This window comes from Plodia interpunctella, chromosome 24 (genome assembly GCF_027563975.2).
Source record: "Plodia interpunctella isolate USDA-ARS_2022_Savannah chromosome 24, ilPloInte3.2, whole genome shotgun sequence".
In the NCBI taxonomy this organism is placed as follows: domain Eukaryota; kingdom Metazoa; phylum Arthropoda; class Insecta; order Lepidoptera; family Pyralidae; genus Plodia; species Plodia interpunctella.
Genome location: NC_071317.1, coordinates 4,303,594 through 4,324,670, shown reverse-complemented (window position 1 = coordinate 4,324,670; position 21,077 = coordinate 4,303,594). Strand labels below are relative to the sequence as shown.

The 21,077-nt window shown below is 35.1% G+C and overlaps 2 protein-coding genes across 3 annotated transcripts in view; one reads left to right on the top strand and one right to left on the bottom strand.

The window, feature by feature from the left end:
- Positions 1-21,077, top strand: part of LOC128680630 (cGMP-specific 3',5'-cyclic phosphodiesterase-like) — a 67,474-nt gene that overhangs the window by 16,824 nt on the left and 29,573 nt on the right. For both annotated transcript variants that reach the window (XM_053763904.2, XM_053763905.2), the window contains exon 2: positions 13,128-13,888. In XM_053763904.2, the coding sequence (XP_053619879.1) occupies positions 13,223-13,888 (666 nt within the window). In that variant the 5' untranslated portion in view covers positions 13,128-13,222. The remainder of the gene's footprint in view (positions 1-13,127; positions 13,889-21,077) is intronic.
- On the bottom strand, positions 3,216-5,235 carry LOC128680304 (uncharacterized; the record flags this gene model as incomplete). The annotated part of the gene is made up of 2 exons (XM_053763350.2): positions 5,088-5,235; positions 3,216-4,867 (listed from the first exon to the last, which is right to left on the bottom strand). A coding segment is annotated over exon 2 (1,611 nt), but the record flags the coding sequence as incomplete, so codon positions are not given.

Here is a 21,077-nt window from a genome sequence, read left to right as displayed (position 1 = left end):
CAAAACTCACTCTTAATTAATATTAGTAGCACAATCTATCCTTACTTAACTTTTTATTTGACCAATATATATTTTAATATAATTATTTCTCCACGTCTTGAATCACTTAACACACTTATAAAGTTAAGAGTTTACTTACGTTATTATTATTTATAGATACCAATATTTTTCTTATTCGACCGTTCCGTCCGACTGCTCAAGTGAGAATCCCCCAGTCTCGATGTAGCCACTTTTATATTTTGTTCCCCTTCCACTCGTTTCAAATGTTGACGTCATTGAGGGCGACAACATCCGGCTGTCCTGCACACGTAGTCGTCCTCGACTGCGTTCTAGTCTGGTGTATTACTGCGAACAAAATCGGCTATGAGCTTTACTATGTTTAAGAATGAAATCTATTCTAATTTAATTTCCATTAGTTAACCATTTACCAATGAAAATTGTTCAACATGATTAGCTATACACATGAGTTCACCTATCCATCAGCGGTTAGTTCACTCACATGTACATCATATGGTCCTTATACCCGAACAAGGATTCAATAACATTCACAATGCTGTTCCATCAACGGTTAGCTCCTTAATTCGTAATCAATTCTAGGCGATGCCTTTGGCCAACCCTAGTTATTCCTTGTCACGGACTAAGTTTTATAATTACGTTAATGAACCATTTGTTCGGAATATAATGCACCAGACACAAATTATAATGCAATTTTGACTATACATAAAAATTGATAGAAATAGTAACTTAATATATTAATAAATACCTGACAACATCCTCTTGTTATCAAAATGTTACTGTTTCAAATCAGCTAGTTTCACCCAGGGTTTCATGTTCTCCACGCACGAAATACCGCTATATGGTTTTGATGACCGCTCAGCTCCCCTCATATCCTTTACTTGATATCTGTCATGACCGAGAATTTCTGTAACTTGAAATGGACCTTTAAAAAGAGGCATTAATTTTTTACTCTGTCCATCATTTGTATGGCTAGGTATTTTAACCAACACCAAATCACCCACAACATAATTAGGAGCAGATTTTCTTCGTGAATCAAAAGCTTGTTTTTGTTTATCTGCACATTTTTTTATGTTATCATCAACTTTCTTACGTAAAGACGTAACATCAATAATGTGTTCTTTGTCATCCTCACCGTAAGCCTGGATTTTATCAGTATCCATATTAATTCTATAGCCAAAAAATACTTCACTTGGAACAGCAGAAGTAGTCTTGTTTATAGTAGAGTTAATACCCTGTTGGATACTGGTTATTTCACAATCCCATTTGTTACAGTCTGTGTCCGCTCCCATACTCCGCAATGCTTCTAAAATTGTTTGATTGTACCTTTCAACTTGGCCATTTGAGCGGGGCATTGCGGTAGCGATTACATGACGTCTAATGTTTTTATCATTACAGTATTTTATAAACAAATTTGAAGTAAAAGCTGTACCTGCGTCACATATAAGCCTTTTGGGGTTTCCAAATACTTTGAAAATTTTCTCAAGTTCAATAATTACCATCTTGCTCTTTGTATTTTTAACAGGTGCAATAAATACAAACTTTGTAAAAGCATCTACGATTACAAGTAAATAGCAATTCTTTTGAGTTGTTTTTACGAAAGGGCCCAAATGGTCCATATGCAAAGTATGGAAAGGCTTAGCATACTTAGGTATTGGAAACAATTCACCTGGTTTCTTCCCATGAATATTTTTAAAATACAAACAGTTCAAACAATTTTTAACATATTTAGAAACAGTCTTTTTCATATGTGGAAACCAATATTTATCTTTGATCCTCTCTAACGTTTTGTCTACTGCAAAATGACCAACATCGTCATGGTTAGATTTTATGACTTGCCAGGTGCATTGTTTTGGTACCAGCCATCGCCTTCCATAGTCGGTTCTACGATACACTTTATTACCAAGTAATTCATAGTTTTTAAATGTTTGTTTATGCGCTTCGGCATCACCTGACTCTAATATTTCTTTCATAATACATATACTTGGATCTTGAAGTTGAACTGACAATAGCCAATCTGATTCCGTAATAGACATCACACTTTCATTCAAATGGGGGTTACTACATGGTTTAGGGTTTCTGCTTAGAGCATCAACATGTTGAATTTGTGTACCGGGCCTATGTACTATCTCAAAAGAAAACTCTTGAGTTTGCAAAACCCACCTACCGATACGTGAATTTATTTCCTGTTTAGTAATTGAATGTCTAACAGCGTTGCAGTCAGTAACGATTTTAAAAACAATTCCTAACAAATAATGTCTAAACTTCTGTAATGCTACTGTAATTGCCAAAAATTCTAATTCGAATGAATGATAACGCTTTTCTTCTTTAGTCGTTTGACGGCTATAAAAATGAACTGGTCTTTCTCCATTGTCTGTTACCTGTATAAGAATACAGCCTACACCATCTCGGCTAGCATCAGTATATAGGATTACTGGTAATTTAGGGTCAAAAATTTTAAGAGTTGAGTTTTTTAACTCTGTTTTTAAAATTTCTATGGCTTGTTTATGTCTATTATCCCATTCCCATGAAGAATCCTTCTTTAACAAGTTAGTTAAGGGTTTACAAACAATGGCACATGATTTAATGAATTTTCTAAAATAATTTATCAACCCCAAAAACTGTCGCACTTGATGAATATTGGTTGGTAATGGATAATCTTCAATTGCTTCTAATTTTCTTTTGCTAGGACGAATTCCATCACAATTAATTTCATAGCCCAAAAACGTTATAGAATTTTGAAAGAAATAACATTTATCTAAATTTATAGTTAAGCCATTTTCTTGAAAAATGTTAATTACCTTTTCTAAACAGTCTATATTTTCTTGAAGAGATTCCGTTGCAATTAATAAATCATCCATATAACATACTACACGACCAAATCGAAGATTACCCAATACGGTGTTCATGAGTCGTTGAAAAACAGACGGACCATTACAAAGCCCGAAAGGTAAACGAAGAAATTCATAGTGTCCATCCTGGGTTATAAAAGCTGTTTTTGAAATAGAACCCTCTTTTATCTTGATTTGATAGTACCCACTTTTTAAATCTAAACTGGTGAAATAATTACAACCCTTTAATCTATCTATTAATTCTTCCACGATGGGCATGGGATATTTTTCTTTAACTGTAATATTATTTAACTGTCTATAATCTATACAGAGACGCTTTTGACCATTTGGTTTGTCGACTAAAATAACTGGACTTGCGTAAGGCGAATTACTTTCCCTAATAATACAATTTTTTAACAAATCATCTATTATTTCCCGAGTAATTTTCTTTTCAGACTCGGACATACGATACGGACGACGAGAAACTGGCTTACATGTAGTCAGTTCTATATCTAGTTCTACACAAGTGGTTTTCCCCAGTGAACTCAAATCATCTGAAATACTATTGGGATATTTACAAAAAATGTTATTCAAAATAGCCTCGTGATCTTTTGAATTGACGTTAAACTTCAATGATTCTACAACCAAAACTTGTTTATAATTTACAGGCTGAAATACTAACGAGCTTCCAATTCTAGTATACATTATGTCTTTATTTTCTGTAAAATTCCTACCAATTAAAAGGTTGCAATTAGAAAGAGATTTGATTATGTAGAAAGTTATTAGAAGTTCAACATTATCTACCTTAAGTTTTTCAGTTACTGCCATATCAACTGTAGTATGAGATTCGTTAGTAAAGCCAGTAAGAGTAACCGGGTTTTCAAGAGAATATTGTACAAGGCCCAATGCATTAGCTAAATTAGATGTAATTAGGGAGCAATCACTCCCCATATCAATAAAAGCCTGACATTTACAATTATTGACGGTTATTTCTTTAAAAAATTTTTGTTTATCATCGTTCGCATTTATTAATTTGACTTCAGCACTTTTCTCGATTTTTAATCTGTTTTTTAATCTACAAATAGTTTCTAAGTGGCCTATCTTATTGCAGTTACTACATTTGACATCTTTATGTTTACAATCAGCTCTTTTATGTCCAGGTTCTCCACAAGTAAAACAAGTTATTTTAAAAGTACTTGAAACGTTATTTGAAACATCAGGCTTACTAGTATTATCAGATTTAAATCGCGAAAATTGTTGTTTAGTATTTGAACTACTTTTAGACACTACTTTCAACTCATTCGGTGTATGAATTTTATTATGCAAAAAGGAAGCCAAGTCATCACAACCGCGAAACGAACCTGCATCTGCAGCTGTACTGATGTGTTCGTCTCCAATAGAACCAACAATTATAGATATTATGTCTCTTTCCGAAAATGCTAATCTTAACCTATCAATTTTACTCTTTTGTTGAAAATAAAATTCATACAAGGATTGTCCGTCTTTAGGTTTAACTTCCATTAGTTCTTTAAGCATGCAGTACATATTTCTTTTAGTTTCGAAAGTCTCTATTAAGATAATACGCCAGTCTTTCCATTTCCAACTTGTCCATGATGTTCTATTTTTTTGCAAGGAGTCGTACCATAGTTTAGCAGTATTTTTAAGTTTCTGTAAAGCCTGGTACTTGATTTCTTTATCGGACCATCCAAAGGTACGCGCATTAGCCTCAACGACATTGGTCCACATATATATATCATCAACGAGTGGGTCAAATTCGGGTATAACAGAAGAAGTAATAACATTGTGTCTCACGGTTGGCGATTTCCTGCTGCGGCGTGCACGTTTCAATCTCCGGTGTCTGTCTTCACTGCTACTACTGCTCGTAGAAGTTGCAGCGCTGCTCGTCGAGGAACTCGATGATGTCTCACGACGTCGTCGCCGACGAGAGTTTCGTTTACTCTCACGTGGCATTGTAGACATAGGGTTGAAAAAAACACTTCTGATATTAAATCAAACTTCAACTGAAATAATAACAAATATATTAACACACACATATTTATTCCACCGTTATAATTATAGTTACACTAAATTATTTCTAATCACAAAACTCACTCTTAATTAATATTAGTAGCACAATCTATCCTTACTTAACTTTTTATTTGACCAATATATATTTTAATATAATTATTTCTCCACGTCTTGAATCACTTAACACACTTATAAAGTTAAGAGTTTACTTACGTTATTATTATTTATAGATACCAATATTTTTCTTATTCGACCGTTCCGTCCGACTGCTCAAGTGAGAATCCCCCAGTCTCGATGTAGCCACTTTTATATTTTGTTCCCCTTCCACTCGTTTCAAATGTTGACGTCATTGAGGGCGACAACACCCAGTGTAGACATTTCTTATATACAGCATATATTTATCACAACCTACCTATTATAGGTTATATAGACTTAAGAAGTATACGGGAAAAAAGAAAAAATAATCACAAACCAAGTTTTTGTTTTTTAAACTATCTTCAAATTGGTGTTACATCCTAATTTTCACGTAGACAAAGTCGCAGGCAGAGTAATTCCCAATTTACATTTAGGAAAATAACAAGATAACCCAAACAAAAGAGAACGTCGGGAAACATTTAATTTAAATTTGAACTAAAGTAATTTATAAGTTTCAATGTGAAATATGATCGGTACAAGTGTTGTACAATGGCACATCAGCATAAATTCATTCCAAATTCACCCCTGTTACCGGGGCATAAGGTTGCGTCCATAACTTGACGTGCGGTCCGGTACGTTTCGCTATTTCTCTATTTCGCTGCGTACGCGTAAATTATTTCAATTAATTTTGAAATAGGCAGATGAAGTAAGAATAACCGGCCAAGTGCGTGTCGGGCAACGCACAGTGTAGGGTTCCGTATTTTCCATGGAGTTGTTCGAAGTTTTATAGTAGAGCTAGCGGCCCGTCCCGGCTTCGCTCGGGTAAAAATACAATGAATTATACACCTCAACCTGCTACAGAAATCACACTATTTATTCGGGAAAACTGCATGATAATCGAACAGGCAGACGCGGTAGAGGACTTTGTTTTATAATATGTAAGGTTAAGAATATTTGATCAACTATTACTCGTAAACCTAGAAACCAATTTAGTTGTGATAGTTTTCCTTCTAATTTCGTTGTGTATCTAGTACCTAATAATAAATACGGGAAGCGAACTTTTATACTATGTAGTGACTATCCGCACCTCGGAGTTCCACTCCAATGTAATTTGAAACCTTACGTATTCTTATACATAAGTGATCTTAATCTACCCTTATACCAAATTTCATTGAAATCCGTCCAGCAGTTATTTTGTTACTCTTTCCCGACTTCCGGATTTCACTAACAAAAATAGAGGTTGAAACTTCCAAGCAAGGCTTCAGATATTTCACCTCTCAAAGTATACTGTAAAAATATTAGCATACCCACTATTAGCGATTAATCAATCAATCGCAAAACTCACTATACTTTATACTTTCATGTGTGTGTCAACACTAGTGGCCCGTCCCGGCTTCGTTCAGGTAATACCATAATAAATTATATACCTAAACCTTCCTCAGGATTCATACTGTATTTTGGTGAAAACCGTACAAAAATCCGACCGTAGTTTTTGAGTTTATCGCGTAGAGACGCGACAAGGACATAATTTATTGCCAGTACGGGCCGCCAGTATTATTATATTCTAGAATGCGACGAACACAGAGCAAAACAAAACCGTTTGTATCCCTCAATTCGTCTCCAAAACACTTGTTAATATTCCACGTCTGGCATCGATCGTACATTGTCCAGTTATGTGACACACAGCTGATAAGATCTGTCAACAAGAAGCGCAGCGAAATAGTATTGTTAGGGAGTGTCCAAAACATTTGTCAATTTTATTCCACGACTGGCTTCGATCGTATGTTATACACACACGGTCGGGAAGATATTTCAGCAAGAAGCGAAGTCTTTGTTTTAGAGTTAAACTGAAAAACACTGTAAATTTTCCCCCAACCATTTTCTAGATTTTTAAAGAATTTTTACTACAAATATTACGCGAAAACTTTTATTATTTAATAAATAAATGCATTATTCGCACATATCATGATCTATAGACTCATTATCCATATTGACCTGATCAGGATAGAAGCCATAGCCATTCCTATGGCTAAATATATATGGCTATAATGATGACACCAAAGAAACTATTTTTTGCTTTCCGTTGAGAGGAGCAATGTGTGCAAAAATACAGTTTGTTGCTAAATATTCAGAGCAGCATCGATCGTCACATTAATGTCTGTTTCTCTAGTCTATGGGGTTACAACGAGGTATTGGAGTACCTTTTGTAGTAAAAAAGCCTGAAACACCAATGCAGATGATATTTTTAAACTGTGTCACGTCTCATAGCAAAAAAAATTCCTTTGTTTTGAACCAATAAAAAATGGTAACTATGTAATATTCTAGAAAATATTCGGTTTATCAGATAATTTATTATTTATTAAGTAGTGTTATTTTTATTTATTCGATTTTGTTTTGAGGGATGATAGCATGCTCTCCATTTAAACTTGCATTAAAATACATTAGACATTACACAGCCAGTAAAATATCGGGTCAAGCTTTTTTTAACACCACATTAAGAATAATGTAAACTGATATTTTTGCAAAAAATAGTCTTTGCTTTTGACGAGCTTAGGTTTTCTATCTGTGTCCAATATGTTCGTGGGTCTGTTTGTCAGTATGTCCGTTATAAGTAAGACGGGCCAATAAAGCAATTGTGGGGTATCGTTACGCAACCTCGCAATGATCAGATAATAGGGAAAGTGGACTAACACGGCCCACTGTACTGCCAACTTCATTGTTTTGTAAGTCCCTTATGGCTGGTTTACACGTGCTAAGTACTTAATTCTTAAGTTTTTAAGTCAATCGTTACTCTAACCAAGCCATGGCACACTTATTGTTCTGCCCTATGTGTCCTACCACCAGTACACTGAAGGACCTGTATGACCTAACACCACAGAAAGTGCTCTTTCGGTGGTGTTGTATTAGTCCTCATATATTTAACCAAGTTGACACGCTAAGGAGAAGAATCGATATGTTTAAACATTCAATATAGTCTCTCTTGACCGTTTTCACTGTTACTTCTTCAGTCGTAAAGCATCGGAGACCAAGGTCAGATTTCTTACTCTTCTCCACTTCGCATCGTCTTCGACGCCCTAGTCAGAACAACAACTCCTTGACAACATCAAGCCAAGGTTACAAAATCGTTTGGAAGTTTGAATAAATTGCTAATGGATGCAATGTAACTTCTGATTGCAGTCCTTATACCACATCGAAGTTCTATTTTCCACAATCCTACTAATATTAGAAAATAGAATTCCGACCCGGCTTCGCTCAGGTAAAAGAACTTGCGCGAAAGAACTTGCGCGATAGAATTTGCGTGCAAGAAACTTGCGCGTAAACAACTTGCGCGAAAGACTAAAAGGTTAAGGAATTAACCTGCGTTGCATTGCGTAACGACGCAACGCAACACAACGCAACAAAATGCAACGCCTTAATTCCTTAACCTTTTAGTCTTTCGCGCAAGTTGTTTACGCGCAAGTTCTTGCGCGCAAATGTCTTGCGCGCATGGGTCTTACGCGCAAATGTCTTTGAGCGCAAGTGTCTTTGAGCGCAAGTGTCTTTGAGCGCAAGTGTCTTTGCGCGCAAATGTCTTTGCGCGCAAGTGTCTTTGGCGCATGTGTCTTTCGCGCAATTTTTTTAGCGCAAGTGTCCTGATACGATGTAGTGATGCGAAAGTTTGTGAGGATGTGTGTATGTACACACATCCTCACAAACTTTCGCTATCGTTTATATTTATATTCGTGTCGTGTTATATTTATAGTGTCGTATTTGTTATTGTTTCACGCAAAATGTACTGGACGGATTGTTATCAAATTTGGCAAACGGGTAGAATATAACCTGGAATAACACATAGGGAACTTTTTATTTCGAAATTCTCATGGGGGAATTCTCACGGGTGGAACACACGAACCTGGAATAGCACAAAGGGAATAACCCGAAATTACCACGGGAGGGAAGGCCCGAGGCGCAGCTAGTATTAAATATCTGTCGCGCTCGGTGTCACTAAAAAAGAAATATGTTATTTTACGGCCCTTCGAGAGATTATTGTAATTAACAGTAATAGAGGTCAAACTCAAGTTAATTGCTATGAGAGGGCGAGCGTTTATTACAGATATATAATACGGGGTAATTTTTTATTTCGTCGCATTTTGATGATGATCTATATTAATATCTAAAGAAATATGTCATAAATTCACAACATTTTTGGCTCTCCCATTACCCCACATGCGGACTCTAGAGGGAACCTATTCGATCAAACATCAAATTATATATTTAACGATGATATATATATCACATACAAACTGCATCCCGAGGCTTCTTTCTCGTGGGAATTTCGGGATAAAAAGTACCCTATGCGTCATTCTAGGTTATATTTAACCCGCATACCATATTTCATAACAATCGGTTTAGTAGATTTTGCGTGAAACAGTAACAACATTCTCACAAACTTTCGCATTTATAATATTAGTAGGATTGACGTCAAAAATTTACTACTGCCGACTTCCAAAGCGCAGGTGAAGAAGGAGCGACGCACCAAATTCTATTATAAATAAAAATCACTTTATTGCCAAACTTAGTATAACAATAGTTTAACATATTAATGTTTATTTTGAGATATACATAAATTTTATTTTATATTTTTATACATTAATAACAAGGTGACAAAGGAATGTCCCAGCTTCTGTTATCACCAACAATTATTTGTGGGATATAACGCTGATTCTCAGACACCCCTGTCCCTGAGATTTTTCGGCAGAAGGAGGATAAAAAAAATGTTACACAACCTAGCCTTATTGACTATTATCAGGTTTACGTCTGAAAAAAAATGTTTTTAAAATGCAATGCCCGATCGAATAGATTTCCCTCCATGACTATGGCTGATCAGCCATGAAATTGGCTAATCAGCTGATCGGTCTTTGTATGAAAAGTCCAAATTTTGATATTCCTCTATCACAATTTTGGGAACCTATCGACGTACAATGCTTTGTACCAACGCAAGGAAAAACTGCGCAATGTATACCTAATTGCCGCGATCATGGGCGAGCGAAGGCGTTGCCGACAATAACTGACAGGATGCGATGTCGCGCATCCCACTTGTACATGAGTAAATTAGTGAGCATCTTCTTGTCACGAGTGTAATCAGATTCTTTGCCTTGGAGTGTACGAGGCGACCAAGTTTATTTATCACTAGATATTGCCCAGGGCTTCGCTCCCGTGGGAATTTTGAGATTTTAAATATAGCCTATAGCAATCTTGGATAATGTACCTTTCTAATGGTGAAATAATTTTTGAAATCGGTTCGGTAGTTTCGGAGATTACCCGCCTCAAACACACAAACTCACAGACTCACAAATGCTAACCTCTTTATAATATTAGTATAGACTAGCGTAAGTGACTTTGTTTGCGTGTTCATTCATATCGAGTGTGTCATTGCTAATACATGAGTCAATTTTTATTAAAATTGCCTAAAGACATCTGACATGACTTTTACGACTACCTATCACTGTCTAGTGGCAAGTAATCGCATACACACTAGAGAACTATACTGTCAAACAGTGTGTAGGTTCCTTCAAGATGTTTTCTTTCACCGGAAGCAAGTGGTGGTCGATGAAAACTACTATACTATACTATGAGTCAGATTGGTATACAAACTTACGTGGCACGGTTCGAACCTGGGACCTTTCGTTCACAGGCGGACGGTCTTACCCACTGGGCCACCACCGCTTCGATGAATTTTCATTAGTAAAAGACATAGGTATTTTATTTTCCTTCCAAATTGTATCTATTACAAAAATTGCTTCTTTATTTATTTATTCATTTGTTTGTAACAAATATGGTACAATTCTCTGCCAGCCTACCTTTATGGATGAAATGTGTAATGTCAAAGCTCAAACGCTATCTATTTATATCCCCAATTAACTTGGCCCTTTAATATACTAGCGTTGTGTAGCGACATCTTTCATTAAAGTTAGTTTCATAAAGGCCCAATAACACGTTACGTCGCAGGGCTATATAATACAGGGTAAGTACTCATACTTACAATGAACTAAACTGTCAATCCGTGGTTCTAGTACAATTATGATTTTTATTTCATTTAAATGGAGAGGTCAAGCTAGATACTAAACATCAGTCAGATTGGTATTAAATCATGTGGCTAGTTGATAGTCGTTAACGTCATGTCGGATGCTTTTATGTGATTTGAATAAAATCTTACACCAATGTTAACAATAACATTATATTTGATAAAAAATATATATACAGGGTAGTTTTTTTAACACTGCACAAATTGTGTGAGTTGATAAAAAAATAATTTGAATTGGTTTCCGAAGAAATCGATGTCATAAACTATTTTTTTGCTTTCCCATACAAATTGGCTGATCGTAATTATAGTATGGGAAGATTAACAGCATTCTTTCACTATTAATAGTAAATTATTATATAAATTATAAATAATATAGTGAAAAATTTAACCCTATATAACTTACATGTACAGTACAGTGATCAGCATATCAACCTTAACATTATAATTACCGTCGCAGAGTGTTCCATGCAGGCGTATGGTGGTCACGTGCATGTCGCACGACACGATAAAAAGTTTGATTGATGGATCGATACGTCCAATTGAACTTATTTGATTTTCAATTAACACAGAAACTGTATTAAAAAAAAAATAGTTCGATACAAGTTTTGGACAATTAAAAAAAAATTTAGAAAATTATAAGCTTCGATTGCAAGAGAATCAGGCCCCTAGTGGCTACTCAGCAGAAACAAATCTGAAATCGAATGCTTGCTAATCATAATGAGCTATGGCGAGAAATTTACTTACTTTGGCCCTAAGATTGATTAAGAAGCCTAAACACTACAGCTAATAATTTGAAGAATCTCTTTGAATCTGTTTTCAGTCTAATGACTGACAATATTGGACTGAAACCAGCAGCCATTTTGGTTTGTGGCATTAATGACGGTTTGGTTGAATTGTATAAATTCCCCTTGACCCTTTTACGAAATGAAAGATACTTAATTTTTAAATATCAATTTATTAATTAATAGCACATAAATCCTCTCACCTGGAAATAATTTTGTTTAATTTATTCTAGGAAACAGCCTTCACGCGCTCAAAATTTCGTCCCAAATAAGTATTTTTTTTAAAGATACAGTACATACTAAAAGATATGAATTTATTAAGCCGTACCCCGATCTAATAGGAATTTAATGATGTAAAGAAAGAATTAGCTGAATGATAATCGAATTTATATTCTGATCTACAGAGATAGATGACCAATTATATCATAAAAATTCGCTTTGCATTATTGGCGAAAACATATTCACCTATCACGTATGTAAGTATACATCAGACACATCTACAGCTATACTCACTTAAATGTGGCACAAAATTAGGTCATTCCGCAGAAATCTGAAGATTCCATTATTATAATGTTCATTTGGCGACTACTGTGGCCTAATAGTCATCATGCCTACGACTACGACTGCTATACTGGAGGTCCCGGGTTCGACTTCCGGTCAGGTCAAGATGGAATATGATATTTTTCGAAATGGCCTGGGCCTTGGATGTTTATCTACATAAATGTTATGAAATATAGTATCGTTGAATTAATTTCAAATCAATTTTGATTTTGATTTGATTTAGTATCCCTTAACACAAGTTTCTAATTTACTTTGGGGCTATCTCAATCTATGTGATTTGTGCCTATATATTTATATTTATTTCAGCCTGACATAGCTCTGGTGTTAAGTCAAAGAATATAATATTACAGACGAGCCAATGCAGGTTGAATGCCTACAAAGTAAATACTATCCTTCGTGAAACTATGCGAACGTATTTAATGGGTCGGGAAGTGGCCATAAATTACGGTATCTTCGACGACGAGCTGTATGATTACGTAAGATACTCGGAAATTCAATATAAGTAACAAACATCAATAGGCAATATATAAATTAACAGACATTCTGTCCTCAAAATAGCCTTCAGGAAACAGGACACTATTTGGCTTTGAATTGTTTATTATTCTTACAATTCGTAATGATATTTTCTTTTTTCATGAAAAAATCGATGATCACAATAGAGATTGTGCCTAAAACATGATAAAAAATAATGTTGGCATCCTTCTTTCACAGGAAAATATCTGGATCTGAAACAATTCAAGAAATGTGGGGCAACACCCGACCTGAAAGTCAGCACGAGCCCACCGAGACCTACAACTAAACCTGCCATGACCTCCGAGGAATCCATCGATGTCGTCACAAAAAAGAACGACACCAAAAAGACGGATGATTGCGCTAATTTCTCGCAACAAATACAGAAAAACGGCAAAAGAGAAACGGCAGGCGACGAAGCGAGACAGAGAAGATCGCAAGATCTCATGCGGCTGATGTATGAAATTCCCGAAGATATAAGTAATCCAGAATTCAATGAAAACAACAATATGTTGAAAGAAAACCCACCAATCACTATCGTCGAGATCACAGAGCAAAATGGTTGTGAAACAGATTTAGAAAGTGCCAGACAATGTGATAATGATTATATTAATGTAATAGATGGGTCTAGTCCAGAAAACTTAGGTAATAAAGTCGTACTTGATGTTTTAGCTACTAATGAACTTATAATGCAATGTTCCGATGATTTCAAAGAGGTTATAGACAGATCTTCGCCAGACGACGTGAGTGAAGATGACTTGGCTGAATTGAAGAGGCTTTTGGAGAGTAAGCCAAGAGTTTTGGAGAAATATATAAGGGAATGTGCGAGTACAGACGAAGTACAGAGGCTTCATAGTTTGACGTTGTCTGGACCTCTATCGCCGAGGCCGAGGCATGAAGCGCGGAGTACATCCATGACGTCAGACTTAATCCAACTTTGGCTGGCGTCGTCTCCCGTTAAGGTGAGTAATAATCAGTTTAAGGTTATGTTTATGGATAGCATTAACAATAGTGTTACGTGGTTGACTATTTAAGTACTGATAATAATTGACACACATACTAAAGCGTGTCATTATGTTGATGTATTGTAAGCATATAATGTGACAGTTTATTGTTTGCGAAAAAGGATGCCTATATCTAGATTCCTATATTCATTTTTTCAGCTTCAATATTAATGAAGAATATCACTAGCATTGTATTTACCAAGTTAATATCAGCCAGTTATCTTATCTTATGGAGTAACGCCCTGTTTGTTATCTCATCACTGGTAATCCGAGATCTATCAGAGGGATTGACAGAATAAAATCCTTTGTCATTTCGAACGTGTGGACAATATCCGCCTACGACTTGCCTATGTGTGGCCTTTTGTGACGCGCGATGTATCAAATAATGTAGCTAAGCCTTGGAGATATACTTTTGTGGTAATTCTAGAACAAAATATATCAACACAGACCTTTTATCTTGTCTTTTATGTTGTTATTTGCAGACTAACAAACTTTTATGTCCCGGAGAAGGTGACAATGTTGATGAACAAGACGAGAATCCAATTCCGATAGTCGGATCAGGACAGTATCCTTATTGTCAGCCTATACGGAAACTTCGTAGTCCGTGACTTCGTGTCCATTTTCTTGTCTCTAGATATAAAAATTAATATATGCATATACTACCTAAATAAATACATTAAAATCCTTCCAAAATCACATTTAATGGAAATGAAATTAAAGTAGGATTTGGTATGGAGCAAGAAGAAATCTCATTTTTTGTTTTCTATTAAATGCTATCAAAGTTTACCTTTTTACCAAATAACATGTTTAATTTTAGGCGATATTCAAATATTGCGAAATACCCAAAAGGCAACTTGAAAAATTTAACACCCTTTTTGCGTATTCAAAGCCCATATTGAAAATCAAATTAATTATACTTCAAGCAAGTAAACAATAAACATTTACAAAATCAGTTTATCCGAGGTACTTGTGCGATATCATTCAATTTCCCACTTGAAACATAGATAAGTTAAAAGCTTATAGAGTGGATATACGGCATGTGACATTATTGTGACAAGGTTTGCTGGAGTTACGCCGAAATTCATTGGTTCCCATCTGTCGGTATCTTGAGGTTAATATTGTGATTGGTATCCTTATTATTGTCAAAATTAAAAAATGGTCAAAAACAAAGAACAATTGCGATGCTTACTTGATTAGATGATAATGACATCATCTTCAAATTTTTGAGCTAGGCTACTATCGGTGGATTCCTTTCATGTTCATGACATGATACATTTGTCTCATAAAACACTGCTTTGGCCTTTCTGAGTCCTTCTTCTTTCTACCCATTTTCTACCTTTCAATCTATGACATCTTGTCGTGATTTCTTTTTAATGTTCAAAAATCGAATTTCGAATGTACCTCTTTTAATTGTAATTTTGAAATTAAGACACAGTAGTATATAAATGGATTTGTTATACATGTCACACAATGCTCTTTAACTTATTTTTCAAAATACACAGTAGTATTACTTTAATATTTTTATCAAGGACTAGCGACCGCCTGCGACTTTCATCGTAAATTTTTCGCGATATCAGCCTAGTTTACTCCTGAATATTTAGTCTATATCTGAGTCTCTGTTCCAAATGTCCTCAAAATCGGTCCAGTAGTTTTTGAGTTTATTCACACCTTTAAATACACATTTACACCTTTAAATATATCCATCTTTCTTTTTTCAAATATTGGCACAAAAAAATATAGATGACTAGCTTATATCCGCGCCTTCGCCCGCGGAAAACTCCCACGGGAACAGTTATTATTCCGGCATGAAAGGTACCCTATGTCCTTATCCATACTTCAAATACATGTATGCAAATGTATTTCAAGAAGATTGGTTGAGTAGAAAGAGCGTGAAGAGGTAACAAATAAACAAACAAACTTACTTTCGCATTTACAATATTAGTTAGGATTTTGCGTCAGATATAAGAATATGCTGACTCAGACGAACATTGTATTCTTTACCTACCTACACAATATAGAAAGTAATATTATACAAAGTGTTCCTAAAAAGCCTGATCTTTGACTTTTTCTTAAAAGCACCTTTTTCCAAGTTTTGTACACAAAAGTCTATTCAGAAGGTTTGCGTCAAATTGTGATTTTATTATAAAAGTTACACAAATCGATCCTGTAATTATACTATTTTCGCCAGGTTTTTTCAACATTTACTTTTGTAGACATTTTCGTAACGAAGTCCATGACATTTTAAAGGAGAATAGGAAGACATTTTTGTTTTTAAAAATGAGGGTAGATAATGAGAATTACGTAACGCGAATTTTGTAGGTTTCTTATGTAATACTAATTTGAATAAAATTATTTATGACCAGCTTTTGCCCACGACTCCTTTCTGATTAGTTCGGGTCTTGGATGTATAAGTATTATGGATTTGCTATACACGTATATGTTATAAAATATAGTATCGTTGAGTGAGTATCCCATAACACAAGTCTAGAACTTAAACTTTGGAGCCAGCTCAATCTGTGATTTGTCCTAATATATTTATTTATTTACACGCGAAGACTGGAGAGAGAAGCAAATGCGGACGGAAGGATACCTTGGACAAACAGCCTAAGGGTTTTTGTTTGTAATGAATTTATTGTAACAATTTTATTTATTAATAGAAATACCTACATTAAAATTAATACAAAACGATTATTATTAACAGAATAAGAGAGAAAAATAGCAATGGAAAGTTTACTTCACTTTAAACGACATCGGATAGCCGAAAACAACGGCGACTCCAGCTCCGGGATGTATCAGGTGCAAAGAAAGGCCATTGCAATCCGGCGTGGCAATGCCGCCACTGTACCTTTGCTTTGAATATATAATATAAATAAATAATAAATAAAATAAATACATTGGGACAAATCGCACAGATTGAGCTAGCCCAAAAGTAAGTACGAGACTTGTGTTATGGTATACTAACTCAACGATACTATATTTTATAACAAATACATATGTAGCTAAATATACAAAACCCGGGCCAATCAGAAAAAGATCATTTTCCATCGTGACCCGACCGGGGATCGAACCCGGGCCGGACCCGGACCTCTCGGTTCAGTGGCAAAAACTTTACCACTGCGCCACCGAGGTCGTCAAAAATGTAGTTATAATATTAAATTTTAATTGATATAATTGAAAAACAGACAAACAAATAAATAAAACATTAACTTTAAACGATATTTCTTAATATCCTTTAGATCCCCAAGTTTCCCTCGCCATTGTTTTGAAAATAATCAAACTTCAAACCAACTTTCCTTTTACCCATTGTTATAATTGATCCAAGTTACAAAATGAACCTTATTTCGTGCGCAGTAAAGTGGAAAAAGGTTCAACGAGACAGAAAATCCATATTTTATTTACTAAATGAGACTATTTGAGGTATCCTTCAGAGCCTTGAGTTGAGATTTGTATATTTAATGGAGCCGCGTAAAAATGTGCCTACTGAGTGTATTAATGCTTTTCAGATGCTGTTAACTGGATGACATGATATATATACCTTACTCAAATAGGATATTTTAATGCGATAACCAACAGAAATGATAGTAATGTGAGTAATAAAAATAAAATACCCATATTTATCACATTATAATTAATTATTACACGTTTTATATTACCGGAACTAACTTATCTCCTGACATAGGTATGTATTGTAGTGGATTTGTTATACATGTCATGTATTATTATATATTTATGTATTATATATTTTTGAAAATAATAATTAGATGAAAAAATTCTGGATTCGAACGGGAATTAAACCCGCGCCCCTGTCTATCCGGGACAGTGCTCTTATATGTTACTAGATGTTTCCCGGGGCTTCGCTCCCGTGGGAATTTTGAGATAAAATATAGCCTATATTAATCCTGGATAATGTACATTTCTAATGGTGAAAGAGTTTTTTAAATCGGTTCGGTAGTTTCGGAGATTATCCGCCTCAAACATACAAACTCACAAACGCCTACCTCTTTATAATAATAGTATAGATTATACTTTTGACACCCCACGTTTTTGCGTCGAGAATTAAAATTGCGTGGAAAGTATCTCCACAATATCGAGTGTCCATTACCAGCGGGCGTTTGCATTTCGTGCCTTTTTATCCCCATCCAATTTAGACGAGCCATTCAGGCCCTTTCTGCTTGCTCATACACGACCCTTGTTCAATTTTGATCGTATATGTAAACGTTATTGTACTTTTATATAATGTAAATAAATGCTTAGACGTATTAATTTTTTGTAGTTCGTTATTATATATGTTCGTTATGGGTTTTAGACAATCATCGTACATTGCTGGTTTTAGATGGACCTTTTTATTAATGCAACGAAAACAATCACTAACTTCAAGTAAAATTGGACGTCTCCGTAGCCTCCTGTAATTATAATTATATTAATTAGTACTGTTCTGTACTAATCAGTACCCTAAGTGTTATAACTTCAAACACTTCACTTCGAGAAAACACTGTCGACAACACACTAGGTCCCGACGCCCCAATAAAGGCAACTTTCCTAGTCCAAGTTGTTTAGAGCACATGATTGTGGTTTCTCCGGTAGATTTCCCCCAGGACAATGCAGTCGGTATGTTAGTATGAACTACAAAGTTAGTTGACTGACAGCTACCATTATAAAACCCGAGTTTTCATTTCAATTCAACTCTCTCGCACATTCTATATTGCATCATATTGCAGCCAGGACGCGTTGAAGCTCAGAGTACGCTGTACCATTTTTTCTTTTTGACCTCTAATGGACCATCGGTATTTTCTTGCGCTCAGGCTAGTAACTTCCAGACAAATAGGTCTCTGTCCAGATAATTTTATATATTTTATTCATCTCGAAAAAGCCTTCGATAATGAAAATATTAGAAAGAAATGTTATCAAATTTATTCAAAAATGGGTTAGACTGAATACAAATACTACCTAGTATTTGCTCTTTATCAGACAAAAATCACAATAAAATAATCTATCAAGTTTGAACCAAGAAATAGAAATATGCAATAGGTAATAAGCTGATAAATCAAAAATAAAACGGAATGAAAGAAGACTCCCATCCGCCCTTTTTATTTAACCTCGAACGCTATTAGTAAATTATAAAAATCTGAAACTTAATATGGAAATAGTATATTTTATTACATACGTATATGATTATACTTAGCTGTCGAAACAGAAAACACTTCAAAGCATCACAACCGATGCAACCAGTACAGATGACGTTGACAGATGGCATTTAATCGTCGGAATATTCGGTCTTAGAACTAGAATAAAAATAAATTATGTATCCACTAAACAGTAAAAGTGCTAATTAAGAGGACAAACCCTCCAAAGTACTCCCTCTAATCAGGTTCAATGACCTGTACCTGCATCGAAGCGATACATTAAAGTAGAAGGAAATCTATTCGGATCCCTCTTGTTTGATATATTTAATGGCGGGAAACCACTGTTTGCAAACATTGGCCTAATCTCGGTTTACTTTGAGTAAGAGCACATATCTCTTAATTCGGATTTGTTATCTGATGTGTGGCTTGTAGTCAACAAAGCTACCAATTTCACGTCACTAAAAACATATTAAATAATGAAAATAAATCTTGCTGTAGTACTCTTAATTTGGATTAAGTTCTGCTGCTTATTTATTTTCATAATATTATATCTTTCGTTTTCTTGTGTACCGATAATTCAGATAAACCGAAAAATTACCGGCTTATTGCGGCTATACATAGCAGTAATGTTGTGCAGCTAATTTTATAAAATCACACACCACAGAATACGTATAAATAACATCTGTTATTATGAATACTGCTCTACATATATGCAAAGAGAAGCTGACTTTCTTGCAGTCTTTTACAAAAATGAGGCTTTTATCCCCCACATACGACGCAATACAAAATGGACCCTATTATCAGGTGGTGACAGTGCAAATTTGATTTATGTCCGAAAGCCTACAAAAGATTTTGGCCATCCGCCATTTGGTAAAAAGAGCGAAGGCAAATATAATGCTAACTGTAGACGTGTATTTCTTAAGTTGTTTTTGTTGTTATGTTGGCTGTATGGGTCGTACATTTTGTGCTCAATATAGGTTGTGTTGTATACGTTAGTTTTTAAGTTTTTTTTCCAAGCGGTGGAACTCGAAAGTGATCGAAAGGTCCCAAATTCGAATCCTCTTTCCACATGAGTTTGTAAAGGTGTTTTCATAGATCACATAGAAGGAAGAAATGGTTCACTAGTGTGTGTATCTACTAGATGGAAACACAAATTTATCGTAGACAAATGCTACTACTAGAATAAAATCGCAAACGTGTTTGTTTGTGTGAGAAAGTACCTATGTGAGTGAGGATGTTTAATTTGTCTGTCTATGTCTCAACCACGCTGTTTGCACGGAAAATCTACTGGATTCGTTTTTGTTACCGACCACATGGAAACTTTTATCAATTTTTATTTTCAATGTTCTTAACAATTTTATTTATCAGGTATACAAATAATTAATAGGGTAATTACAGAGGTAATTTATATTGTGTACGCTAGACAAAACAAAACCTAATTCAGCGCGACCAGTGACTGCAATTTGTAACATGCACCGAATTGCACAAATAGACGAATTGATTGAAATACAAATAATTTCAAATGCAGCTCGCAACGCTATGCAAATAATGTATTTGCTGTGTTGTCTGCAAACATTTCAGTAAATTAAACATTGCACATCTACATATATGTATAGTGCATCGTACTGGTGTGTGGGCCCGCCCTAAAATTCTTCTTCTCTTGAAAACTCTATATATCAATATTATTACGTCCGTCCCTTCCTTGTCCTTAAATTATTAAAGAAAGAAAGTAAAACAATTTAAAAATGCACATATGTATTGAGTAACGTGCAAGAAGTTATTGTACTTACATTCATCTTACATTATAAAAGAAGTCCTCTGCCGCGTCTGTCTGTCCGCGATAAACTATTGCATACACTTTCATGCGGAATGGATAGTGCGATCTCTGAGGAAGGTGTAGCTATAATTTGTTATGTTTTTACTCGAGCGAAGCCGGGACGGGCTACTAGTAATAAAGGTCCGTCCTTCATAGGTACTCTTTTAAATTTTTTATTTTTATTTGTCTGATTTGATATTACCGCAAC